The 20,524-nt window shown below is 64.0% G+C and overlaps 1 protein-coding gene across 1 annotated transcript; it reads right to left on the bottom strand.

Annotated features, from left to right (window-relative positions):
• Nucleotides 1-274: 274 nt before the first annotated feature.
• On the bottom strand, nt 275-19,003 carry CUNH1orf167 (chromosome unknown C1orf167 homolog). Its single transcript, XM_055331697.1, is given in 21 exon segments — nt 275-393; nt 396-456; nt 896-1,364; nt 1,367-1,704; nt 1,944-2,123; nt 2,256-2,637; nt 5,644-6,033; nt 6,492-6,636; nt 7,482-7,690; nt 8,054-8,208; nt 8,311-8,467; nt 10,156-10,342; nt 10,822-10,997; nt 12,970-13,156; nt 13,569-13,711; nt 14,726-14,862; nt 15,487-15,694; nt 16,093-16,136; nt 16,307-17,541; nt 18,412-18,568; nt 18,995-19,003. Coding segments are annotated over 21 exon segments (5,073 nt in total). The 3' UTR covers nt 275-289.
• Between the last annotated feature and the right edge of the window lie 1,521 nt (nt 19,004-20,524).

Raw genomic sequence — 20,524 nt, 5'->3', positions numbered from 1 at the left:
GCAGAAGAGGCAGGCGCAGCCGCGGGTGTACCCTCTTCACTTCTCCCAGGGTGGCTGACCGAGGGGGGCGCGGGGGGCAGTATTTAGAAGAGACGGAGCAAGGGAAGCAGCTAGGAGTAAGGAGGGTGTTTTATTGTCCTTCAGAGCTCAGAGAGCAGTCCCCTGTCACCAGGCTGTGAGATGAGTGCCTGGTGGCCTGAGCCTGCACTCCCAGATGGGGCATGGTGGGGCATGGTTTCCTCCTTCGGGAGGCTGGGCTCAGTGTTGTTTTTCTTTCCATGGGAACAAGTCACAGCTGCAGCTGGGTCCCCTGCTCCGCCCCAAGTCCACCACACACATGGGCTCGGGCAGCTTGCAGCTGCTCCCTGGGCTCCTGAGGCCTGTGGTTATCAGGCTGCTGGTGGCCCCTCTCTTCCGGCCCCTGGCTGCCAGGTGCTGGCACCACTTCTCAAAGGCCTGGAATCAGGGAGGAGGAAGGAAAGGCTATTTGGCTCCCTCCTGGGCCCACTGTATTTGCCAGGCCAACACCTGTGCCCAGCTCCTCCTGTGCCCAGAGGGAAGAAGAGACCCCTCCGTCCACCCCAGCCAGCCAGCCAGCTCTGCCCCAGGCCAGATGCACAGGCTCAGAACAGATCCGGACCTGGGAAGCTATGCCCAGAGTGGGGCAGATAAGGGAGGGGGCACTCAGGGACTTGTACCCATGGGCTAGTGTGAGTGGTAGCCATGCTGTAGCCAAGCCTCCTTCCCACACCAAGTGGCCAGGTAGGACTGGGCTGAGCACGTGATCACCAGCTAAATCAGGATCCAAGCGGTGTTTTCTGTAATGGGCCTGCCCCCTTCCCCTGAAAATGGAGGGGCCCTGGGGGTGGTGACAGGGAGGGCCCCCAGCTCAGAAATGACCGGGTCTGGTGCTGGTTTGGGAAGAGCTGCTGCAGGGGTGGGGGTAGGAGAGGGGGACACCCTCCGAACCTGGGAAAGGGCCCAGCCACATTCTTGGTGCTGTAATTGCTGAGCCACCCGCAGCTGCAGGACCTGCCGCCGCCACACACGCCAGGCCCACTTCAGGTGCCACTGCCTCAGCTGTGGGGGTGGGTGGTGAGCGGGCCCACTGCTGCCCCCCACCCCTCTGCTGCGACTTCCCCCTTCGGCTCTGCAGCCTCAGGACGGAGGGGCTGTGACGGGGCCTGGGCGGGCGGGTCCCCTGAGGTGTGTGTGCATGCAGATGCCTGCGCCCAACCCCAAGTTGTTCAGACTTGGTCCATACAGAGACCGAGATGCTTTGAGAGACCTCATTCCTTGGGGTTAGGGCTGAGGACGAGAGGAGCTGCGGCATCAGCCGGGGCCGGGGAGGGGCTGCCCCCACTCACCAGCGTCCGTGCCAGCTGCTCCCCGCCCTGAGCATCTACCCAGCGCTGCCATGTCGCTGCCAGGCGCCTGGCCCGCTCCGAGCCCTGGAGCCGGCGAAGCAACGCCTCGTGGCGCCAGCGCTGCCCGTATTTCCTCCTGGTGGGGGGAGGCCCTGGCGTGCACCCCGATAGCCGAGAGCATCAGGGCCCCACGCCCCGGAGGAGGCCCGGAGCCAGGGACCCCCGGATCCTCCGGGATGGAGCGCGGGCCGGAGACGGCCCCGCCCCCGCCTCGACCAGGCCCAGGCCCGGCCCGGTTAGGGCCCCGCCCCTGCCTTGGCGTGGCCCCGCCCCGGCCCTGTTAGGGCCCCGTCCTGGCTTAGGCCCCGCCCCCGCCTCGACCAGGCCCCGGCCCGGCCCGGTTAGGGCCCCGCCCCTGCCTCGGCGTGGCCCCGCCCCGGCCCTGTTAGGGCCCCGTCCTGGCTCAGGCCCCGCCCCCAGCCTGGCCCCGGCCCGGTTCAGGCCCCGCCCCCGCGTCGGCCTGGCCCGGCTCTGGCTCAGGCCCCGCCCCTGGCCTGGCTCAGGCCCCGCCTCCACTTGGCCCCGCCCCCGCCGGCCCGCGCCCGCGCCCGCGCACGCGCAGCCGCGCTTACCCCAGGCGCCTCTCCGCGGCGTCGCCCAGGCGGCCGGGGGCGCGGACCTGGGAGCTCGAGGCCGCTCGGGGTGCTGCGGGCCGCCCTCCGCGGAGGGCCCGGCGGGCCGGGGGCTGGTCGCCGCCTGGAGAGAGGGTGACGGAGACCAGTGCAGAGGACGGCTGGCCGGGGCCGGGGCCGGGGCCGGGGCCGGGGCCGGGGCCGGGGCCGATGGCGATGCCCAGGCCTGGAGGGCGGGGCCGGCCGGTCTCCTTACCGTGCGCGCGGGTCTCCGGTCTCCGCTCGCGTCCGCAGATGCTCCGGGCGGGGCCGCGCCGCGTGCCGAGGCGGGGGGTCTGGGGAGCAGCCGGCGGGGCGCCTGAGCCCGGGCCCTCCTCCCCGCCTCCCCGCCTCCCCGCCTCGGCCCTGCCAAGCGAAGCGGGAACCGGGGCCCCACGGCCGCGGCCCCTGCTGCCCCCGGTGCCCCCGGTGCCCCGACGAGGCCGGCGCCGGCCTGCGCGGGTGCGCGTGCACCTGCCGCGGGTGGGGCCTGCAGCGCGGCGCCCGTTACCCTTTCAGCGGGTCGGCGGGTCTCGGCCCCCGCCAGCGCCTGGGAGCCCGCCCGCCTCGCTGACGACGCTGCCGCTACGCCAACATTCCTAAACAGGCCCCAAAAGTGAGATTGTCTCGCGACACAGATCTAGAAGTGAAGTCCGGAGCCCCCAGCATCTGCTGTTGCCGTGGCCCCCGTGTGCGAGTGCAGGGGTTCTGCAAACGACCCAAGCTCGTCCCTTTCAGTTCCATTAAAAACCAACAACAAGGGATCCCTGGGTGGCGCAGCGGTTTGGCGCCTGCCTTTGGCCCGGGGCGCGATCCTGGAGACCCGGGATCGAATCCCACGTCAGGCTCCCGGTGCATGGAGCCTGCTTCTCCGTCTGCCTGTGTCTCCGCCTCTCTCTCTCTCTCTCTCTCTCTCTCTCTCTCTCTCTCTCTGTGACTATCATAAATAAATAAAAAAAAATTTAAAAAAAAAAAAAAAAGACCAACAACAATGTAGGGCGCCAGGGTGGCTCGGCCTGTTACGCGTCCCTCCGGCTCTCCATTTCGGATCAGGTGGCGGCATCAGGGTTGCGGGATCGAGCCCCGCGCGGGGCTCTGTGCTCTGTGCTCTGTGCTCTGTGCTCAGGGCGGAGGCGGCTTGGGATTCCTGCCTCCCAGCCCGGGCGCACGCGTGGGCATGCGTGCACTCTGTCTCTCGATAAATGAGATCAAAAAACCAAAACACAATGTCCTCCTTTTTCTTAGAACCGTCCTACGATCTACTACATATGCCTCCTCACATTCCGAAACAGGACTCGGAATGACTCCAGCTCATCCTCAGGAACGCCGTGTGGCCTGCCGGTCACTCCGGGGCTGCGTGTCCTCCAAGGACGCGTCACTACACTGCTCTGCGGTGTCCCTCCTTGAGCCTGGCTTTCATTGTGGCCTCAGCCCTGTTTGCCACCAAGCTCTTGTCACCATTTGCGGGTGTCAAAACTAACTGCTGCTTTCTTCTTCTTCTTCTTCTTCTTCTTCTTCTTCTTCTTCTTCTTCTTCTTCTTTCTTCTTCTTCTTTCTTCTTCTTCTTCTTCTTTCTTCTTCTTCTTCTTCTTTCTTCTTCTTCTTCTTCTTCTTCTTCTTCTTCTTCTTCTTTCTTCTTCTTCTTTCTTCTTCTTCTTCTTCTTTCTTCTTCTTCTTCTTCTTCTTCTTCTTCTTCTTCTTCTTCTTCTTCTTCTTCTTCTTCTTCTTCTTCTCTTCTTCTTCTTCCTTCTTCTTCTTCTTCTTCTTCTTCTTTCTTCTTTCTTCTTCTTTCTTTCTTCTTCTTCTTCTTCTTCTTCTTCTTCTTCTTCTTCTTCTCTCTTCTTCTTCTTCTTCTTCTTCTTTCTTCTTCTTCTTTCTTCTTCTTCTTCTTTCTTCTTCTTCTTCTTTCTTCTTCTTCTTCTTCTTCTTCTTCTTCTTCTCTTCTTCTTCCTTCTTCTTCTTCTTCTTCTTCTTCTTCTTCTTCTTCTTCTTCTTTCTTCTTCTTCTTTCTTCTTCTTCTTCTTCTTCTTCTTCTTCTTCTTCTTCTTCTTCTCTCTTCTTCTTCTTCTTCTTCTTCTTCTTTCTTCTTCTTCTTCTTCTTCTTCTTCTTCTTCTTCTTCTTCTTCTTCTTCTTCTCTTCTTCTTCTTCTTCTTCTTCCTCCTTCTTCTTCTTCTTCTTCTTCTTTCTTCTTTCTTCTTCTTCTTTCTTCTTCTTCTTCTTCTTCTTCTTCTTCTTCTTCTTCTTCTTCTTCTTCTTTTCTTCTTCTTCTTCTTCTTCTTTTAAAAAGATTTTGTTTTACTTTTAGGTACTGTCCACGCCCAGTGTGGGGCTCGAGCTCACAACCCCGAGAGCAAGAGTTAATTAACATGCTCCACCGGCTGGGTCAGCCAGGCAGGCGCCCCAGAGCTAACTGCTCCTGGTCCAGAGAGCGGCGGCGGGTGGTTGTCTTTGGGGAGAGGGGGTTACGAAAGGAACCTTTCCTCATGTTTCCCAATGTTCCTGTGGTGAGCGTATTTAATTTTCCCAATAAGGAATAAAAAGGACTCGGCAAGCAGCTGCTCCTGCCCCCTGGGCCTGCCCCTAGGCTGCACCAGGACTCCTATAGGAGTTTAGGTTGTCTGTCGCCCTAGTAGCCTGTGACCCCAGGACCTGTGCCGCGCTGGCACTCAGTAGTGCTCAGTACGTGTTTGCTGATGGGCCCAGGGATGGCAGCCCTCCAGAGCCAGCAGGCTGTCCTAGGCTGCCCTTGAGGCCACTGGGCCCCACGGATAAGCGTCCAGCCACTTGCCACCATCAGCCTAGGCAAGCTCATTCTGAGGCCACCCGCCCTCGGGTCATTTGGGGACCTGGCACCCAACCTAGGCTGCCTCACCTGCTTCCGCGGGGCTGGAGTGTCCGGCAGCGCTGGGAGGCACCCCTTGTTGGCTATCCCTGGGTCCCCCGCAAGGGCCTCCTGGGTCTCTGCCTGCGGCTCCAAGCACAGGGCCCTGTGGGTCCACAGGAGGCGTCTGGACCCAGCCTGGGGGAACTGGGTGACAGCGGCTCGCTGGACACGGCCCTTCGCTGCCGCCTGGGCCCAGGCCCCCAGGGCCCTGGGAGGAGGGAGGGAGGAGGAGCCCGCGTCTGTGCTGGGCTCTCAGGAGCCCTGCCCGGCCACCCCTGTGCTCCTGCCCTCATCCCTCCTCTGGGGAATCTGGTGAGAACAGGCCCAGGAGCAGCAGCACGTCACGCTGGGGGGACAAGCTGAGGGGACAGACGGTGCGCGGTCCTGCTGCCATACTTGGCCTTGCCCTCCTCCCTCGCCAGGACAGTTTACGGCGCATCTGCCGTGTGTCTGACCCCCGAGCTGAGTGCTCGCGGGCCTCATGTCTGTAAGGCAGGCCTCTCATCGTCCTCTGGCCTCTAGAGACTTGCTCAGAGAGGAGTCGCACTGCTGGAAAGTGCAGGTCTGGAATGTGGCCCTGGGACCAGCGGCAGGGCCTGGGATCGCGCCCCTCTGACCCCAGCCTCCAGAGCCCCAGCACCAGCCAGCGAGAGCCCAAGGCCTCAGAAGCAGCCTCAGCTGGAGGCACAGTGGGGCTGCCCTCGGGCCACGGGCACCCACCTGGTACTCAGCTTCCAGGCGGCCTGGGCTCGGCTGCCCCGGTGCAGGCGGGACCCCTGCGCCCTCGGTGCCCAGGACAGGGCGGCTCTCTCTTCCTCCACCTGGTGGACCCTGCAGCGCTGGCCCAGAGCTGCGCGCCACACCGCAAAGGCCTGCTGGGCCCGGGCCCTCCGGAGCTGTCTGTCTGCCCGGTGCTCCTGCACGCGCTTCCTCCAGCGGCCCACGGAGGCCCAGGCCACACGCCGCTCCCGTGCCCAGGCTTCGGCTGCTCGGGCACCCTGCCACACAGCCCATGCTGCCCCGCGGGCCTCTCCCGGGCCACCCTGAAAGGCTCCCGTGGCTGGGAGCGCCCCTGCGTCTCTCACAACTGCACGCCAGGCCGGGGAGTGGCTGCAAAACAGGGACAGAGGAGGGGCCCAGCTGGCCTCAGATGCAAAAGTCACATTTCTTCAAAATTGCACCCGCAAATCCCCTGCAGAGTACCATAGGTTCTACGTGGCTTGGCACACACGCCCCCCTGAAGAAGGTATGACCCGCATGGAGAACGCCCCAGCCGGTGTGTATCCGGTCCAGGTGCTGGCTCTGCGGGTCTCGGCAGGGGCGGCCGGCCTGGTCTCCCCTTGCAAGCCCAGTCTGGGGCAGGAGGTCGGCCCAGGAGTCGGAGGCGCAGGGCTCCCCGGGGCACCAGGTGGGGTTGAAGGATTGCCACCCCCACCACTCCAACGAAGCAGGTCATGGAAGGTCGGCGGTCATGGCCCTGGGGCTCCGTCCTGAGGTCCCCTGGGCTCTCTCTCTGCTTTTTCCAGAGTGAGGATGACCCTCACCCTCCTACCCCCAGGCCCACCCACCTGTGCAGTAGAAGCTGCTCCGGCAGGGCCCCTGGGCGCCTCCGACGAGCTGCTGCCCGCCGCCAGCGCTGGAACACCGACCTCCTCAAGCCCTGGCGGTGGACCTGCACCCACCTCTGGTACTTTGCATGCAGGAACTGCTGCCCTGTCGCCAGAGAGATGCTGAGATGCCCCCCAGGCATTCATCCCAGCCTCGCCGCTTGGCCCGGGGTAACTGGGGGCCCCTCCTCGGCCACAAGTAGGGGACAGACGAGGCCCCCCAACCATCTGGGTTTAATCGCTTTGGTTACAAGTGTCCTGTGATGACCGGGCCAACCCAGCTCATTGTTTTTAATTTCTTGGAAATGTTTACGAATCAGGAGAATTTGTGCAAAAATCTAGATTTCCAGCTTTTTTTTTGAAAACTAGGTCTGACAACACTGGGTCAGCTTCACTGGGCAGTAATTGGGCTGGAGAAGCAGCTGTCCCCAGAGGACGAGGATAGGAACTTTCCAGAACAACGAGGTCCTCGCCTGCCAGCTCACTGATCCGATGTGTTGGTGTTGTGGGAAGCCTCTAACACGGCCCCCAGCGATTCCCCACCTCCCACGCGGGGCTTTGAGGGCACCATAACTCAGAGCTCGGGCTTGGGCCCAGGGCTCCTGAAGGCCAGGTGAGGGTGAGGATGAGGATGAAGATGATGCTGGTGACAGGCACACGCACTAGGAGCTGGGCTGTGAGCCAAGATGGTGGCATGGATGGTGGCATGGACACCCTACAATCACCCTATGAGGCGCGTGCAGCATGATCCCCATTTTAGAGACGAGTCAGCTGAGCCTCAGGGAGGTTCTGTAGCCTGCGTAAGGTCCTCACGGCCGGGACCGCACGGGCGGTGTCCCGCCCCAGTTCTGCTCCATCCCGCCCCATCCTGGCGCACCCTGCCCCTGCAGAGGTCCCACCCCCGGGCTCTGTGCCAGGGGACACAGGTACCCCCCCCCCCCCCCCGCTCACTCTGCCAGCAGGTGCGCCAGCGCTGCAGGGCGCCTCGAGCCAGCGCGCGACCCCGAGCCCGGACCCGCTGCTCCACCTCCAGCCGCTGCGCCAGCCGCCGCCGCCACCAGCGCAGCGCAGCCCGGCCGCACCGGCCCCGGGCCCAGCCGACGGCCAGCTGTCTCTGGGCCCCTTGGGCTGAGGCCCAGCGGCTCCAGCCGACCAGGACGCTAGGAAGGGGAGCGCCCACCTGAGGAGGCTCGGCCACCCTGGGCCCACACCCCCCCCCGCCCCCCCGGGAGCTCTAGCCCGTGAGGGGCAAAGCTGGGGGTAAGCGAGGCACGGGGGGGGGGGTGAGTCAGCGGCCCCCAGGAGGAGCTCTCACCCCGGAGCCCCTCGACCCCACAGGGCAGGCCGGGGGGCAAGAGGTGTCGGAGACCTGAGTCTGGGTACCAACGGCCTGGGGGGTGACGTGGGGGCCCTGCAGGGTGCAGACCCGAACAGAGTCTGCTGTGAAGGTCAGGGTGGGCGGGAAGGGGGCTGGGAGGCAGGGTGACCGCGGCGCGGCTCGCCCACGCGGGGAGGGTCCCTACCGCCTCTGGAGAGCGCGCCGGCACCACCTGGCCGCACCCCGGGACTGCCTGGCGCGCACCTGCCAGAGCCGAAGGCACCGCCCCTTCCGCCGCTGCCCAGATGCCCACCGAAAGCTCAGCCCGAGCGTCTCCAAGGGGGCGGGCGCCCTCAAGGCCTGGGAAGAGGGATGGAGTCCTGCACCCCCGGCCCTGCGCTGCCCCACCACGGCCCCCCGCCTGCCCCTACCGCCCCCGCCCATCCCCCGCCTGCCCCTCACCCGCTGCGGCGAGCTTCGCGGTGGGCGGCCGCCCAGCCGGGGCTCCCCTCCCGGGAGGCTGCCCAGGAGCTCCGGGGCCGAGGCGCTCAGACCCCGCGCCGTCAGGTGCCCCCTGCTCAGGATGTGTTGAAGCTGCCGCAAGGCCCGGTCGGAGATGCTGGGGAAGGAGCAGGGGCGTCCTGCGGCCCAGCCTCACCCTCAGCAGATGGGCTGCCACGGGGGCCCCCAGCCGGGCCTCTGCCAGCGCGCTGCTCTGGAAGGGCCAGCTCCCCCACACCGTGTTGGCCGCACACGGGACGGCTGGTGGCCGAGATGCACCCGTGCCCCTTGGGGTCCCCCCCACTCGAGCTTAACCTGGGCCTCCTCACTTTTCCAGAGCTCCCGCAGGGACTCCCACCAGTGCCTGCCTCACCTGGGCGATCGGAGCCAGGCTCCCGAGGGGAGGTGGAGCTGAGCCCCAGGCCCGAGGACCCCAGACTCAGGGGGAAGCCACGTCGGTGCTCTGCCTCTGCTCGGGTGTAAAGATGGGGAAACAGGCCTGCGGGAGGTCAGTTCCCCAAATGGCAAACAGCGGAAGACGTGGGACCCAAGTACGTCGTTGAGGTCGCAGGGCAGCCCCAGCTGTGTCCTGGGTGGACGGGGACGGTTCCCCGAGGCCGGGGCGGGAGCACACACTGAGGAGGGAGAGCTACATTCCCAGGGATCACGTGAGCTCACCGACCCTCCCGGGAGTTCTGGGGCTTTCATCAAAACAGACGAGGGTCCAAGTGGACCAAGGGGGTGTGGCATGATGGATGCTAGGTATGTGGCTTCCTTTTTAAATTTCTTTAAAAAGATTTTATTTTGGGCAGCCCGGGTGGCTCAGCGGTTTAGCGCCGCCTTCGGCTCAGGGCGTGACCCTGGGGTCCCGGGATCGAGTCCCACATCGAGCTCCATGCATGGAGCCTGCTTCTCCCTCTGCCTGTGTTTCTGCCTCTCTCTCTCTGTCTGTCTCTCTCATGCATAAGTAAATAAAATCTTTTAAAAATAAAAGATTTTACTTTATTTATTTTATTATTTTATTTTATTTTACTTTATTTTATTATTTTATTGTTTTGAGAGTGAGAGACAGAGCACAAGGGTGGGAGGGGCAGGGGGAGAGGGAGAAGCAGGCTCCTCCCTGAGCAGGGAGCCCGATGCGGGGCCCCAGGGCTGTGGGCAGGTGACCTGAGCTGAGGGCGGACGCTTAAACCACTGAGCCCCCAGATGCCCTGGTGGGTGACTTTTCCCGAGGGAATTATTGGCCTTTACCTGCTGGCGAACGTTCCACTTGTGTCCCATCAGCGCAGCGGCTCCCTGCACCCCTGCCCCCCGCCCCCCTCACCCACAGCCACCTGGACTCTGACCCCAGCACGACTGTCTGTGGAAAAGCACCGGGACCTTCTTGCCCCGATTCGCAGTGTGATTTGGAGTGAGCTGCTCCACCCTGAGCCTCAGTCGGCCTGGCTGCGCGGTGAGGCCGCCGGGGCGTCTACACTCGCCTGCAGGGTCTATGCTGAGCCGCTAACTTGCAGATATTTGCTGGGCACTGGGCGGTGGCGGGAGGCACACAGGCTTCCCACGCGGCCAGGTTCCCGCACCCGGTAGAGGCCCGTGCGTGTGGCCCCGGTGGCCCTCTGCTCCATCGCATCCCAGGCCCCGGGCCACCTCCCCCGGCCCCGCACCTGCCGGGCACCACAGCCCACGCAGGAGCCACCAGGGAGGGCGGGACCTGGCCCGTTCCCGGAGGGACGCTCTTCCCAGCGCTGAGCTCTGCCCACGGCCCGCCCCGTACGCACCCCGGGTCCCAGGCTCGTGGACACCTACTCAGGCCTCCGGCGCTGGGACAGCCGCGTCCTCCAGAGCAGCAGTGCCCGCTGGAGGGCCAGTCTCTGGCAGGCTTCCTGCAGGGAGCCCCGGCCCTGCTCCTGGGCTGGCACCTGGACCTGAGCCACCACTCCCAGGCCATGGGCTGCGGCCACCCCAGGGGCTGCGCCGCAGAGAGTCGCGCTCCCTGAGAAGCAGTCAGAGGGTGAACCAGCCAGGTCCCCAGTGATCCCGCCTCACCCCCCTTAGGATCCCGCTCCCAGGCACTGCCCCCCCCACTGCCTCCGAACCCTCCCCTCCAAGACACCTCAAAGTTTCCACCTTCCCCTGTCGGATCTGGGGGACAAGGGATGCGCATTATCCCTCCACCCCAACCAAGAGCTTCCAGAGAGCAGAGGCCACCCCCCTCCTGCCGGGGGGACGGGACGGAAGGAAGTCTCTGGCCTAGAGAAGCCCATGACTGGGAGTGAGGAGGCGGCCCTGCAAGTCTGCCACTCCCAGGGCACCTCCTGGACCCTTCGGGCCGACACACCGCACCCCCGAGTGCTCCAGGTTCCATCTCATCACAAGAATTCAAACCATCCCAGAGGGAGCTTTGGTGACACTGCTGGCAGGGGTGGGAGGGGAAGGGAGCTCCTCGGTGTGCCACCTGCCTGGCTCGCTCACCTGCCTTCTGCTGGCAGAGGGACAGCTGGGTCACCTTGGCTCCATCGGAGGCCCGGAGCCGCCTCATCCGTAGCCACTGCTGCAGACACAGCCTGAGGGTGTGTGCCTGGCGGTGGGCCAGCCGCTCCCGGAACCCGGCCCCTCGTTGCGCGAACCGCTGCCAGGCCCCAAAGCACCTGGGGAGCCGGGGAGGTGCTGGTACTAGTAATGACGGCAGCGACAGCCACCTGCCCCGTGCTGCCGCGGAGGCCTTGGACAAGCGACTTGGCCCTCTGAACCTGTTTGTCATACGTAAATGGGGCAGCTGTCGGGACAGCGTGGGTGCCCCCGGGCCTAGATGCCCGTGTCCACCCTGGCCCCACACTGATGTTTCTCAAATCCCAGGTGCGGGCGCTCACGGCCCTGCTGAGAACCCCCAGCGGCCGCCTCCTTGCTGGGGACAGAACGTCGCCTCCTCTGCACCCGGACTGCGGGGGGCGTCCTCCGGGCTCCCCGAGCTCCCGCGTCACAGGCGTCGTGGGCCCAAGCAGTCACCCTTGGGTCTCGGCGGAGCCCTCAGCGGCTCGGCGTCCTCCGCCCGGAGTCCTCCCCGGAAACCGCCGGGGTGCCGTCAGCGGGACGCAGGCCCCGGGGGATCCTACGGGACCAGCAACCCGGTTTCCTCCCCTGACAGGCGGCAAAGACCAGAACCGGAGGGGACCCCGCAGCTCAGACAGACCGTGGCGACTCGTCCGCCGCCGTTAGCGGGGGAACCACGTCTGGATCCGGTTCACACGAACTACAGCGGGATGTGCGCGCGGGAGCAGCTGCACACCCGGGCCGGCCACAGATTTCTCGGTGTTCGGGGACGAACGTTCTCTCTGGGGCGTGACCATGGCTCCCTGTGCCTTGCGGGGAGTCCCTACCTACACAGACGCTCTAGAAGTATCTACAGGCGCAGCGGTACGAAGGGGGCCCTGCTTCAGACAACGTAGGCGGAAGCAGGTGGGGTACATGAAACAAGCTTTTCAGGAGGTGATTGTCTTTACTTTTTTTTTCTCTTTTTAAGATTTTTTTAAAGGGTTTTTTTTTTTAAGATTTCATTTATTTATTCATTAGACAGAGAGAGAGAGAAAGAGAGAGAGGCAGAGACACAGGAGGGAGAAGCAGGCTCCATGCAGGGAGCCCGAGGTGGGACTCGATCCCGGGTCTCCAGGGTCACGCCCTGGGCCAAAGGCAGGCGCTCAACCCCTGAGCCACCCGGGCTGCCCTCTTTTTAAGATTTTTTAAATTCATTTTAGGAGAGAGAGAGAGAGAGAGAAAGAGAGAGCATGAGAGGGAGGGGCTCAGGGCAAAGGAGAGACTCTCAAGCAGACAGAGTAAGGAGCCTGAGTCAGGGCTCGATCCCGCAGGCCCTGGGGTCACTCCCCAAGGATGCTGAGGTCACTCCCCGAGGACCCTGAGGTCACTCCCCACGAACCTTGGGGTCACTCCCCACGGGCCCTGAGGTCACTACCTGAGTTGGAACCAAGAGTCAGATGCTTAACCGACTGTGCCACCCAGGTGTTCCCAGGAGGTGACTTTACTGCAGCTCGGTAATGGGGACACGGGGGTCAGCATCTATTCTCTCTACTTTTGTGTAAGATATAAATGTCTCATCATAAAACAACACAGGAAGAGCCGTCTTACAGGTCTGAGCTCTCTCCCTTCCCAACACGTGACTCGGGCGGTACTGGCCCGCACCCTGTGTGACCGCCACGCTTCCGGGAGGGGGGCGGGAGGCACCCAGCTTTGCTTGGGACCAAACCCCAGGCTCTGGGTGGCGTCTTGGGCTCTCAGTAAACAGCAGGTGTTTCCATTTCTTATTTTTATCATCGTTTCTTTCTAAAAAATGTATTTTTTATTTAAATTCAGTTTGCCAGCCTATGTATGACACCAGTGCTCAGCCCGTCACGTGCCCTCCTCGTGCCTGTTACCCAGTAACCCCCCCCCCGTCCTCCTCCCCTTCTGTAACCCTGTTTCTCAGACTCAGGAGCCTCTCGTGGTTGGTCTTTATCATCCTTTCTTGACACCAGGAGTCCAGAGCTGCCTCAAAGGGTTGCTCCAGCTGCACCTCGCCCCCTGCCTCAAGGAAGGGTCCCCAGTCTCACGTTCTCCACGTCTCCCTACCTGCCGAGCCAGGCTCTCCGCGGCTGAGTGTCCGGCAAGGCCGCCCTGGGTGCGTCTACAGCATGAGAGCGCCAGGCTTCGGGGGGTCTCCCCATCCCCTGAGTCCTCAGTGGGACCCGGGGGTTCTCTCTCTGGGCCCCCCTGTCCTGCCTGGCCCATTTCTTCTGGTGGCACCACAAGAGGAAGACTGTAGCGCGAGGAGAGAGAGCGAGAAGAGAGAGTAGGGAGGCCCAGGACAGGAGGAGGCTATGTCACTCCCTGTCTCTGGGCCTCAGTTTCCCCGTGAGTGAGTGATGTCTGAGAGACCTTCTGGTTCACTCAAGCTTCCGCTGGGGCTGTACTACCCTCAGCGGCACACTGAGGCAGGACGTGCGCCCATCCCGTGTGCCCTCGAGCCAGTCACTTCTCTGTGCCTCCCCTCCCCGTCCGTGAACGGGCACAAAGCCCTGCCCAGGTCCCACGAGGCTCAAATGAGATCGTGTCTGGGAAGCGGACCGAGTAGATGCTCAGGGAACACCCACTTGGGAGCCCGTGCCCTGCCCTGTGTGGGTGCTCGGGTCCCCACCCCGCACCCCACGCTTCCGGGGCCCACGGCTCACCGGCCAGCTGTCCTAAGGCCTGCAGCATCTGCGCTCCCCCATCGCCTCCATCTGGTCCCGGCCAGGCTGCCGCCTCCTCCCTCTGACTCCCTGGACCGTGAGGGAAGTTGCCCGGAGAGAAACCGATGCCGCCGCGGGCCGGGCTGAGGGACAGCGCACAGTCCCAACCTGGCCACCCGGCGCCGGACAGGTGCAGAGGTGCCCTGAGCCGCCGCTCCCCTCCCCGTTCTCCCCCAGACGCTCCGTCTCCTCCCTGATTATCTGAGTGACAGAGGGGGGGTCGCGGGCCTGCTCTTGCTTCATTCTCTTCCAACGCCGTTTGGACTCTTACAGCAAACACGTACAGACCATTGGTATTTGAATGATCGTCTTAGATACGTGGGTCTCGATTTACAAATAAGAACAAACACCACACTTTGCCGTAGTGGAAGACCGAGCAAATGGAGGGGGGAAGAGTCACCTTGAATTTCACTGCCCCAGAGATGTGCACTATCTGCTTATTTCAGCATGGGTGTTTTTTTTTTTTTTTGATGAAATGCTTATTTATTTTCCTTTTGAACACTGGTAAAAATACAGAAAACATAAAACTTACTGTCTGAACCACCTCTATGTGAGCGGGTCAGTAGTGCTAAGTAATGGTGCCACATTGCACCATTTTTCCTTCTGTACCGTTTCATGTGCGTGAAAAATATCTTAGACACCATTTTTTTAGTTCCTCTCCCCCCATTTGACATGGCATATAACCATTTCTTCTCGTCACTAAAAATTCCATGCAAAAAATAAAAATAAAAATAAAAAATAAATAAAAATTCCATGCAAATACCCATGAAACTCTTCTAGGAGGAGGGATACCTGGGGAGGGGGGGTGAACCTTCCAGCTATTTGGAGTATTTTTTTCAAGTCAAGCACACATTACTGTTATAATTAGAAATAGCGCCCAAAAGTTACTGAAATAAAAAAATTTAAAAAAAAAAGAATGGGGAGGAATGTTAAAATCTTGATGAACATCGTATCGAACGGTTGCCAAATGCTCGTCACGCTGTTAAACCATAATTTTCTCACTCGCCCCATGGGCAGAAAGCGGGGGGCGGCGGGGCGGCCCACCAGCACTGCCCAGGCCACACTGACCAACGGACCGCTGCGGGGACCCGGACTACCTGCTGCTCCTGGCGGGGTCCACCTCGGGCCCCCTTCCTGAGGGGTCTTGGCCTCCTCTTGGCCCAGGGCGTGGGGGTCCCGGCCCAGCCTGGACGGGGGGCTGCCCCTGCTTCTGCTGCAGAGTCCAGTTTCTCCACTGGGGAGGAGGGGGAAAGAAGGCTGTCAGCTGAAGCTCCAAACGTGCCCCCAAGAGGGGACAGGACAGGGACGCCCTACTCCGAAGCCTTGGGTCTTACCCGGATGCTTTGGGAATAAATGAATGAATGGCGAGACGGAGCCCGCGGTGCAGTGCCTTCCTCGGGAGGCAAAACCCGGGGCTGCGCCCCCCGGAGCCCCCCTTTCCTCAGGACAGAAGAACACAGATGTGTCCTGCCAGTCCCGGGGGGGCCGACCGCTCGTAGGAGGTCGCGAGCACTCACGCTAGAGCGCTTGCTGTGTGCTGAGCACGGCTCCAGGTCCTTTATGCTTATTAATCGAACCTCACAGCAACCCAGAGGTATGTACTCTTAGTATTATCCCATTTTGGAGCCAAGGAAACTAAGGCGCAGAGAGGTTAAGCAACCTGCCCAAAGCCACACAGTGAGAAGTTGTGGAAAAAAGAAAGTAGTGGAGGCAGGATTTGAACTCAGGCAGAGCTGGTTCAGGTGTGCGGGTGGCCCTGGACCACTCGGGAGGTAGATGACAGGTGCCCCGGGAACCTCCTCCCCAGACGTACCAGCCTTTCATCGCCTCCCCACGCCCCAACCTGGAGGCCGCTGACCTTTCGGAAGCTCTGGGCCAGCAGGGCCCGAGTGTGTCGCCCCCACGCCGCCTCCAGCTGGGCCTCCCGGAGCCGCAGGGCCCCCCGAAGCGCCCACAGGCCTCTGTGCAACAGCTGCCGCCGGCCCCCCGCCACCACGGCAGCCGCTGCCCGCCGCCTCTGCACCCAGCGCCACCAGGCTCTGAAACATGGGGACAGCCACGGCAGGCTGGGACCAGACCGGGGCTGATCAGGGCTGGCCTGGCCCACGGCCCCAGGAAGCAGCTGGGGGCTGGGCACCCCCCGCGGCACTGTCCACGCCGGTGGGTGGGTGAGGCCTCCTGCTGCAGCAGGCCCGGGAAGCCCCACGGGGAAGCTCCCGCCGCGCGCAGTGCCCCAACGGCCAAGTGCCGAGCCTCAGAAGCTTCGGATCCCAGCAGCGACAGCAGCCCCCACCCCCCGTCCCTGTCCTTGGGCCCTGGGGTCCCCGCATGCCCCAGCAGGGACAGTGTGACCCTCCCACCCTGAGTCCTGCATGGGTCTGCCTCCAGGGCCTGACCTCAGGTGGGACCATCACTGGCCCAGGAGTGTGGCCACCCCCCGTGCCTCCACAGCCCACGGCCTCACCCGGCTGTCTCGGACTCCAGGCTCGCGATGTTTCGGGCTTTTTCCTTGGAAAGCAAAAGGACAGGACAGAGTTCTCAGGCTGAGAGCAAGCAGGACAGGACACCCTCTGCCAAGCCTGCCTGCCCAAGGTCTCCCTTTCTGGGGGGAGGAGCCAGCTGGCAATGAGAATCCCAGGGTCCCCCGGCCCCCACGCCCAGCCTCCTCTGGCCCCTACCTGCAGGCCGCTCCCTGCTGGGGCTGCGTCTGGGGACCAGGAGGCCGTCCTCTCCTCCTCCCTGCTGCTCTGCTCCTGCGGGGCCACCTCCCCGCCTCCCCGCCCAGGTGGGACGCCCCGGGCAGCACTGGACCGGGCCCATGAGCAGGGTCTGGCCTCCCTGCTGCCCGCCCCTGGAGGGAGCTGGGGGTCTCCCCTCTGCCAGCTGCCACGTGGAGGCCCCGGGGAGCTCTCTTCTTGCCTCGGGGGGGTGGCCGGAAGGACGCCGTCCTTAGGGGCAAGGCAATCCCCAGCCAGGGTCCCCAGCGTGGCCTCCAGTGACGACGCAGGCCGCCTGCTTGCCTGAGAGCCTGCGGGGCCAGCCTGGCTCCCTCGAGTCTCTGGGCAATCTGTGCTTCCCCCGAGGCGGCCCGGGTGCTCCTTCCTCCCACCCCAGGGAGCAAGACCAGGTCGGCCGGGCTGGCGGGGGTCGGCGAGAGCCTGGCCCGAGCTGCTCCAGGGGGCCCGCTGAGCAGGGCCCGGGGCTTCCTGGGACAGTCGGCGCCCGAGACGAGCTACCGCTCGCTCCAGGTGTTGCACGGAGGTCAGCAGCTGGTGCACGGCGGTGTGGGACGGGGCCTGAGCCTGGCCGTGGACAGGGACAGTCAGGTCCTCCAGGGTGAGCGGCTCCCCCGCGAGCCGAGAGGGCCCGCTCCACAGGCCACCCCAGGGCCCGGAGTCCGGCCGTGCGCGCCCGTTGAAAGGGGCTGAGCCTGCCGCAGGCGGGACGCCTGGGCAGGGGGCGTCTGTGGCCAGCAGCCGGGGCGGCCTCAGGGTGGAGGACGGGCAGGCCAGCGAGCCTGGGGGCCGAGGGCTCCCCTGAGCTGCCCCCCGGGGCCCAACGCTCCCCTGAAGCTCTGGCGGGGGGCGGGGGCTGCAGCGCCTTCCCCCAGCCAGGCCGGCGCCCCTCGCGCTCAGGTTGCTCTGCTGGACGGCAGGGTCTCGGGCTCTCCCCTGGGGCCTGGCGGGGGGCGGCAGGTTGCTCTGCTGCTGTGGGCTGGAGTTCATGAGCCGGTCCGCGCCGTCCGTCAGGACGAGGCTGGGCGCAGCCAGGTTGCTCTGCACCCGGCCGGGCTCCCGGAGCAGCACCGCCCCCGGGGAGGGCAAGGGGAACCTCTGTGCCCCGCATGTGGGCGCCCCCCGGCCGGGTCCCCTGCCTGGGCCGGCGTCTAGGCTCTTCGGCCATCGCTGCTGTTCTGAAAGGAGGAGAGACCGTCAGGTCCCGGGGGAGGACAGGTGGCCAGGGCTTGGGCGGCTTGGGGGCCCCAGGTGGGAGCGGGCCAGGGCTCCCCCCGCAGACGGAGGGGCGGTGTGAGTCGGGGCCTGGCCACGGGGTGTGGGCACAGAGAGGGCACAAGGAAGCGGGGGGACAGTAACGAGGCTGTTAGGGCATCCCGTCCCGGGTGAGAGGCAACAGGGCTGGTATCGGGGGTGGCGGTGACGGGGGAGAGAAGGACTCAGATTGGAATATGCCCCGAGACTCAGAAGGGGCGGTGGGGGGGGAGCCAATGGGGCCCGATTTCTGGCCCGGTCAGAGGTGACAGGGACAGCGCCTGGGGTGAGACCCCCCCCCCCCCCCCCGCAACCAAGAGCCGCAAGGGAGTGGTCTGGGGCCTTGGGGTGGGGCTCAGGCTCCCCGCCCCCCCCAAGGCCGTCCCACAGCAGAGACGAGGCTCCCTGGGGCCGGGCAAGTGCTTGGGAGGACCCCGCACCCAGAGTGGGCCACAATTGCACCTTCACGGACACCAACCAACGCCCAGAGAGGTCTGGCCACTTGCCCCACGGTCACACAGCTAGAACCTGGAGAACTCGGCCCGAGGATCAGGATCTGCCCGATTTTGTGTGGGGGCCGCTTCCCCCGCGGCTGTGCCAGCTCTGGGCCTGGCACAGACCGCCCCGGGGCTCCCTTCTCAGCCGGGGCCCCCGCCAGGCCCAGTGCTGCTGCCCTCCGCGGGGAAGGCCCTGTCCAGTCAGTCCCCGGGACTCGGGAGGCCGGGCTGGGCTGATGGGCAAGGAGCCCCGGGCCCACGGCTGCCCAGCTGCCCCGCGCCCCCACCCGGACCCACCTGACCTGCCCAGCCCCGGGGGCGTCGCGGGCCCGAGCAGCACACGGTCCTTGCGGCTGCCATCGCGTCTCAGCTCCGCGGGCTCCAGGGCGAGGCCAAGGCCACAGCGTCCGTGGTCCACGTGGCCCGCGGTCCGGCCGGTTTGATGGGATGGGTCCTGTAGGGCGAGGACGGCAGGCTCACTCCCACCTGCCTCGCCCCTGCCCCGGGCCCCCCGCACTCTCCCCCTGCACCCAGCCGCCCTGAGGCCCGACCCCCGTGGTCCTGCTCAGGCCCCACACCACCCCCTTTCCCTTGTACGTGACTCGTGTCCTCCGGCCCCGCTCCTTCCAACGCCGACCACAGCCCCCCAGTGGGCCCTGCTCTCGGGGCAGCCCTCTCAGGTCGGGGCCTCCCAGACTGCTGGGGCCCTCTGCTGCCTGCCGCCGCTTCCCGCCTTCTCCCCGCTCCAGGGGGGAGCACTCCGCCGAAGCTCCAGGCAGGCCCTGAAACCAGCCCAGGGCCTGTCCCCTCGTTCCTTGAAGGCTTCAGCCCTGGCTCACTGTTGCAGTCTCCGACACACACCTCCGTCTGGCGCTCTCACCGTCCACATGGCTACGCCTCTCACTCCTGGCCTTCGGAGTCCTCCTTGTCCTCCCCTCCCACCACCCTGCCCTTCGTCCTGCCTCAACCACCTGCTGCCATGGTGCCCCAGGCCCTGCCGTCCTAAATAACTGCACCCACCCCATAATTTCAGTTCCGGGGCCCGCTCCCATCCTCTGGCGCTCAACGCGGTGCTCTTTGCCCCATCAGACCCCCCCTCGGGTCCTGCCACCCTCTGACTGCCCCTCACCGCTGCTGGCTCACCCTCCTCCCACAGTTTAACCGTCGGGCTGGCGTGTAAGCGCCCCGGCCCTGTCCCCGCACCCTGCTCTCTCTGCACACAGCTGATGAGTGGTTTTCACCCTCCTGCTGCACCCACCGACGACCTCGCTCCAAGTGACCACCTTCGATCCCAAGAGGGCGCACAGGCTGCTGGAGAATCAGACTCTACTCCCTTTCCCCTCCCTCGTAGAGGCCAGGTCACACTTCCTGGCCTGTCCTCAAACCCAGGCCACCCTTTCTCCCCTCCCCACCCCCCTCCAGCAGACTCACAAAATAGGGCAAAATCAGAAGAGAAAGGCATTCGTTATGGGCCAGCTTCCAGGCGGAGCCTCCTGGCCCCTCCCCCGTCCTGTGGTCCCATTCCCAGCCTGACCACCCCCCTGCACTCTGGGCGCCATCAGGGCCACCACGGTCTCCGAGGGGTCCTTCTGTGAGTCAGGAAAGGCACCTCTGACCCCATGGCCCCACCGCAGACTTAGGCCTGAACCGGGGTGCAGAGCCGGGGGTGGGACACATGCTCCGACGTCCTTGCTCCAGAAACCACCCCTCCCCCCATCAAAACTTCCCTCTTCTTTACTGAATCATTCCCATGAGCACTTAAGTAGGTGGTTGTTTCTTCCAGCTTTAAAAGACGGAAAGCAAGACCCGCCACCCAGAAAACCCAGCACCAGCCTTCCTGAGCCTCTAGGTCCCTGGCCGCCTCTCCCACTGTCTCCACACTCAAATCCCAGTTCCTCTCCCATCCCCACCTCCGCTGACCTCACCGCAATTGGCTCCCCCCGCCCCCACCTGCCCAGAGCTGCCTTCCTCCCTCCCGGTGATCCCCGAGATGCCACCCCCACCCCGGCCACCCCTGGGGCAGCGGCAGCACTGGGACGGTGGTCACTCGCTGGTCCCCTGGGGAACCCCGCCTCCCTGGCTCCAGGATGCCCCCTTCTTGGATGTCGAACCAAACTAAAATGGAGTCCCTTCTGTCAAGGGCAGAACGGAGATGCTCAGCGCAGGTGCATAAAGGACGTTTGGCCTAAACTTAGGGGAATTTACAGGGGAATTTTTTTCAGAAATCAGCACAGGGCCCCGGGCACACCCCAAGCACCAAGCCGGTCCGCTCTCTCTGCGCTTCCTCCCTCCCCTCAAGTCCCTTGAATCAGCTCCCTCGATCCAAGTAAGAAAGACCATTAGGTGACCAACCGGCAACAAAAGCCAGATAACTTCCGTATTTATCCCATAAAAACCCCTTACCTGCGAG

Source organism: Nyctereutes procyonoides, unplaced genomic scaffold (assembly GCF_905146905.1).
Source record: "Nyctereutes procyonoides isolate TBG_1078 unplaced genomic scaffold, NYPRO_anot_genome, whole genome shotgun sequence".
NCBI classification, from domain to species: domain Eukaryota; kingdom Metazoa; phylum Chordata; class Mammalia; order Carnivora; family Canidae; genus Nyctereutes; species Nyctereutes procyonoides.
The sequence above is the reverse complement of the archived record's forward strand: the minus strand, read 5'-3'. Positions and strand labels throughout refer to the sequence as shown.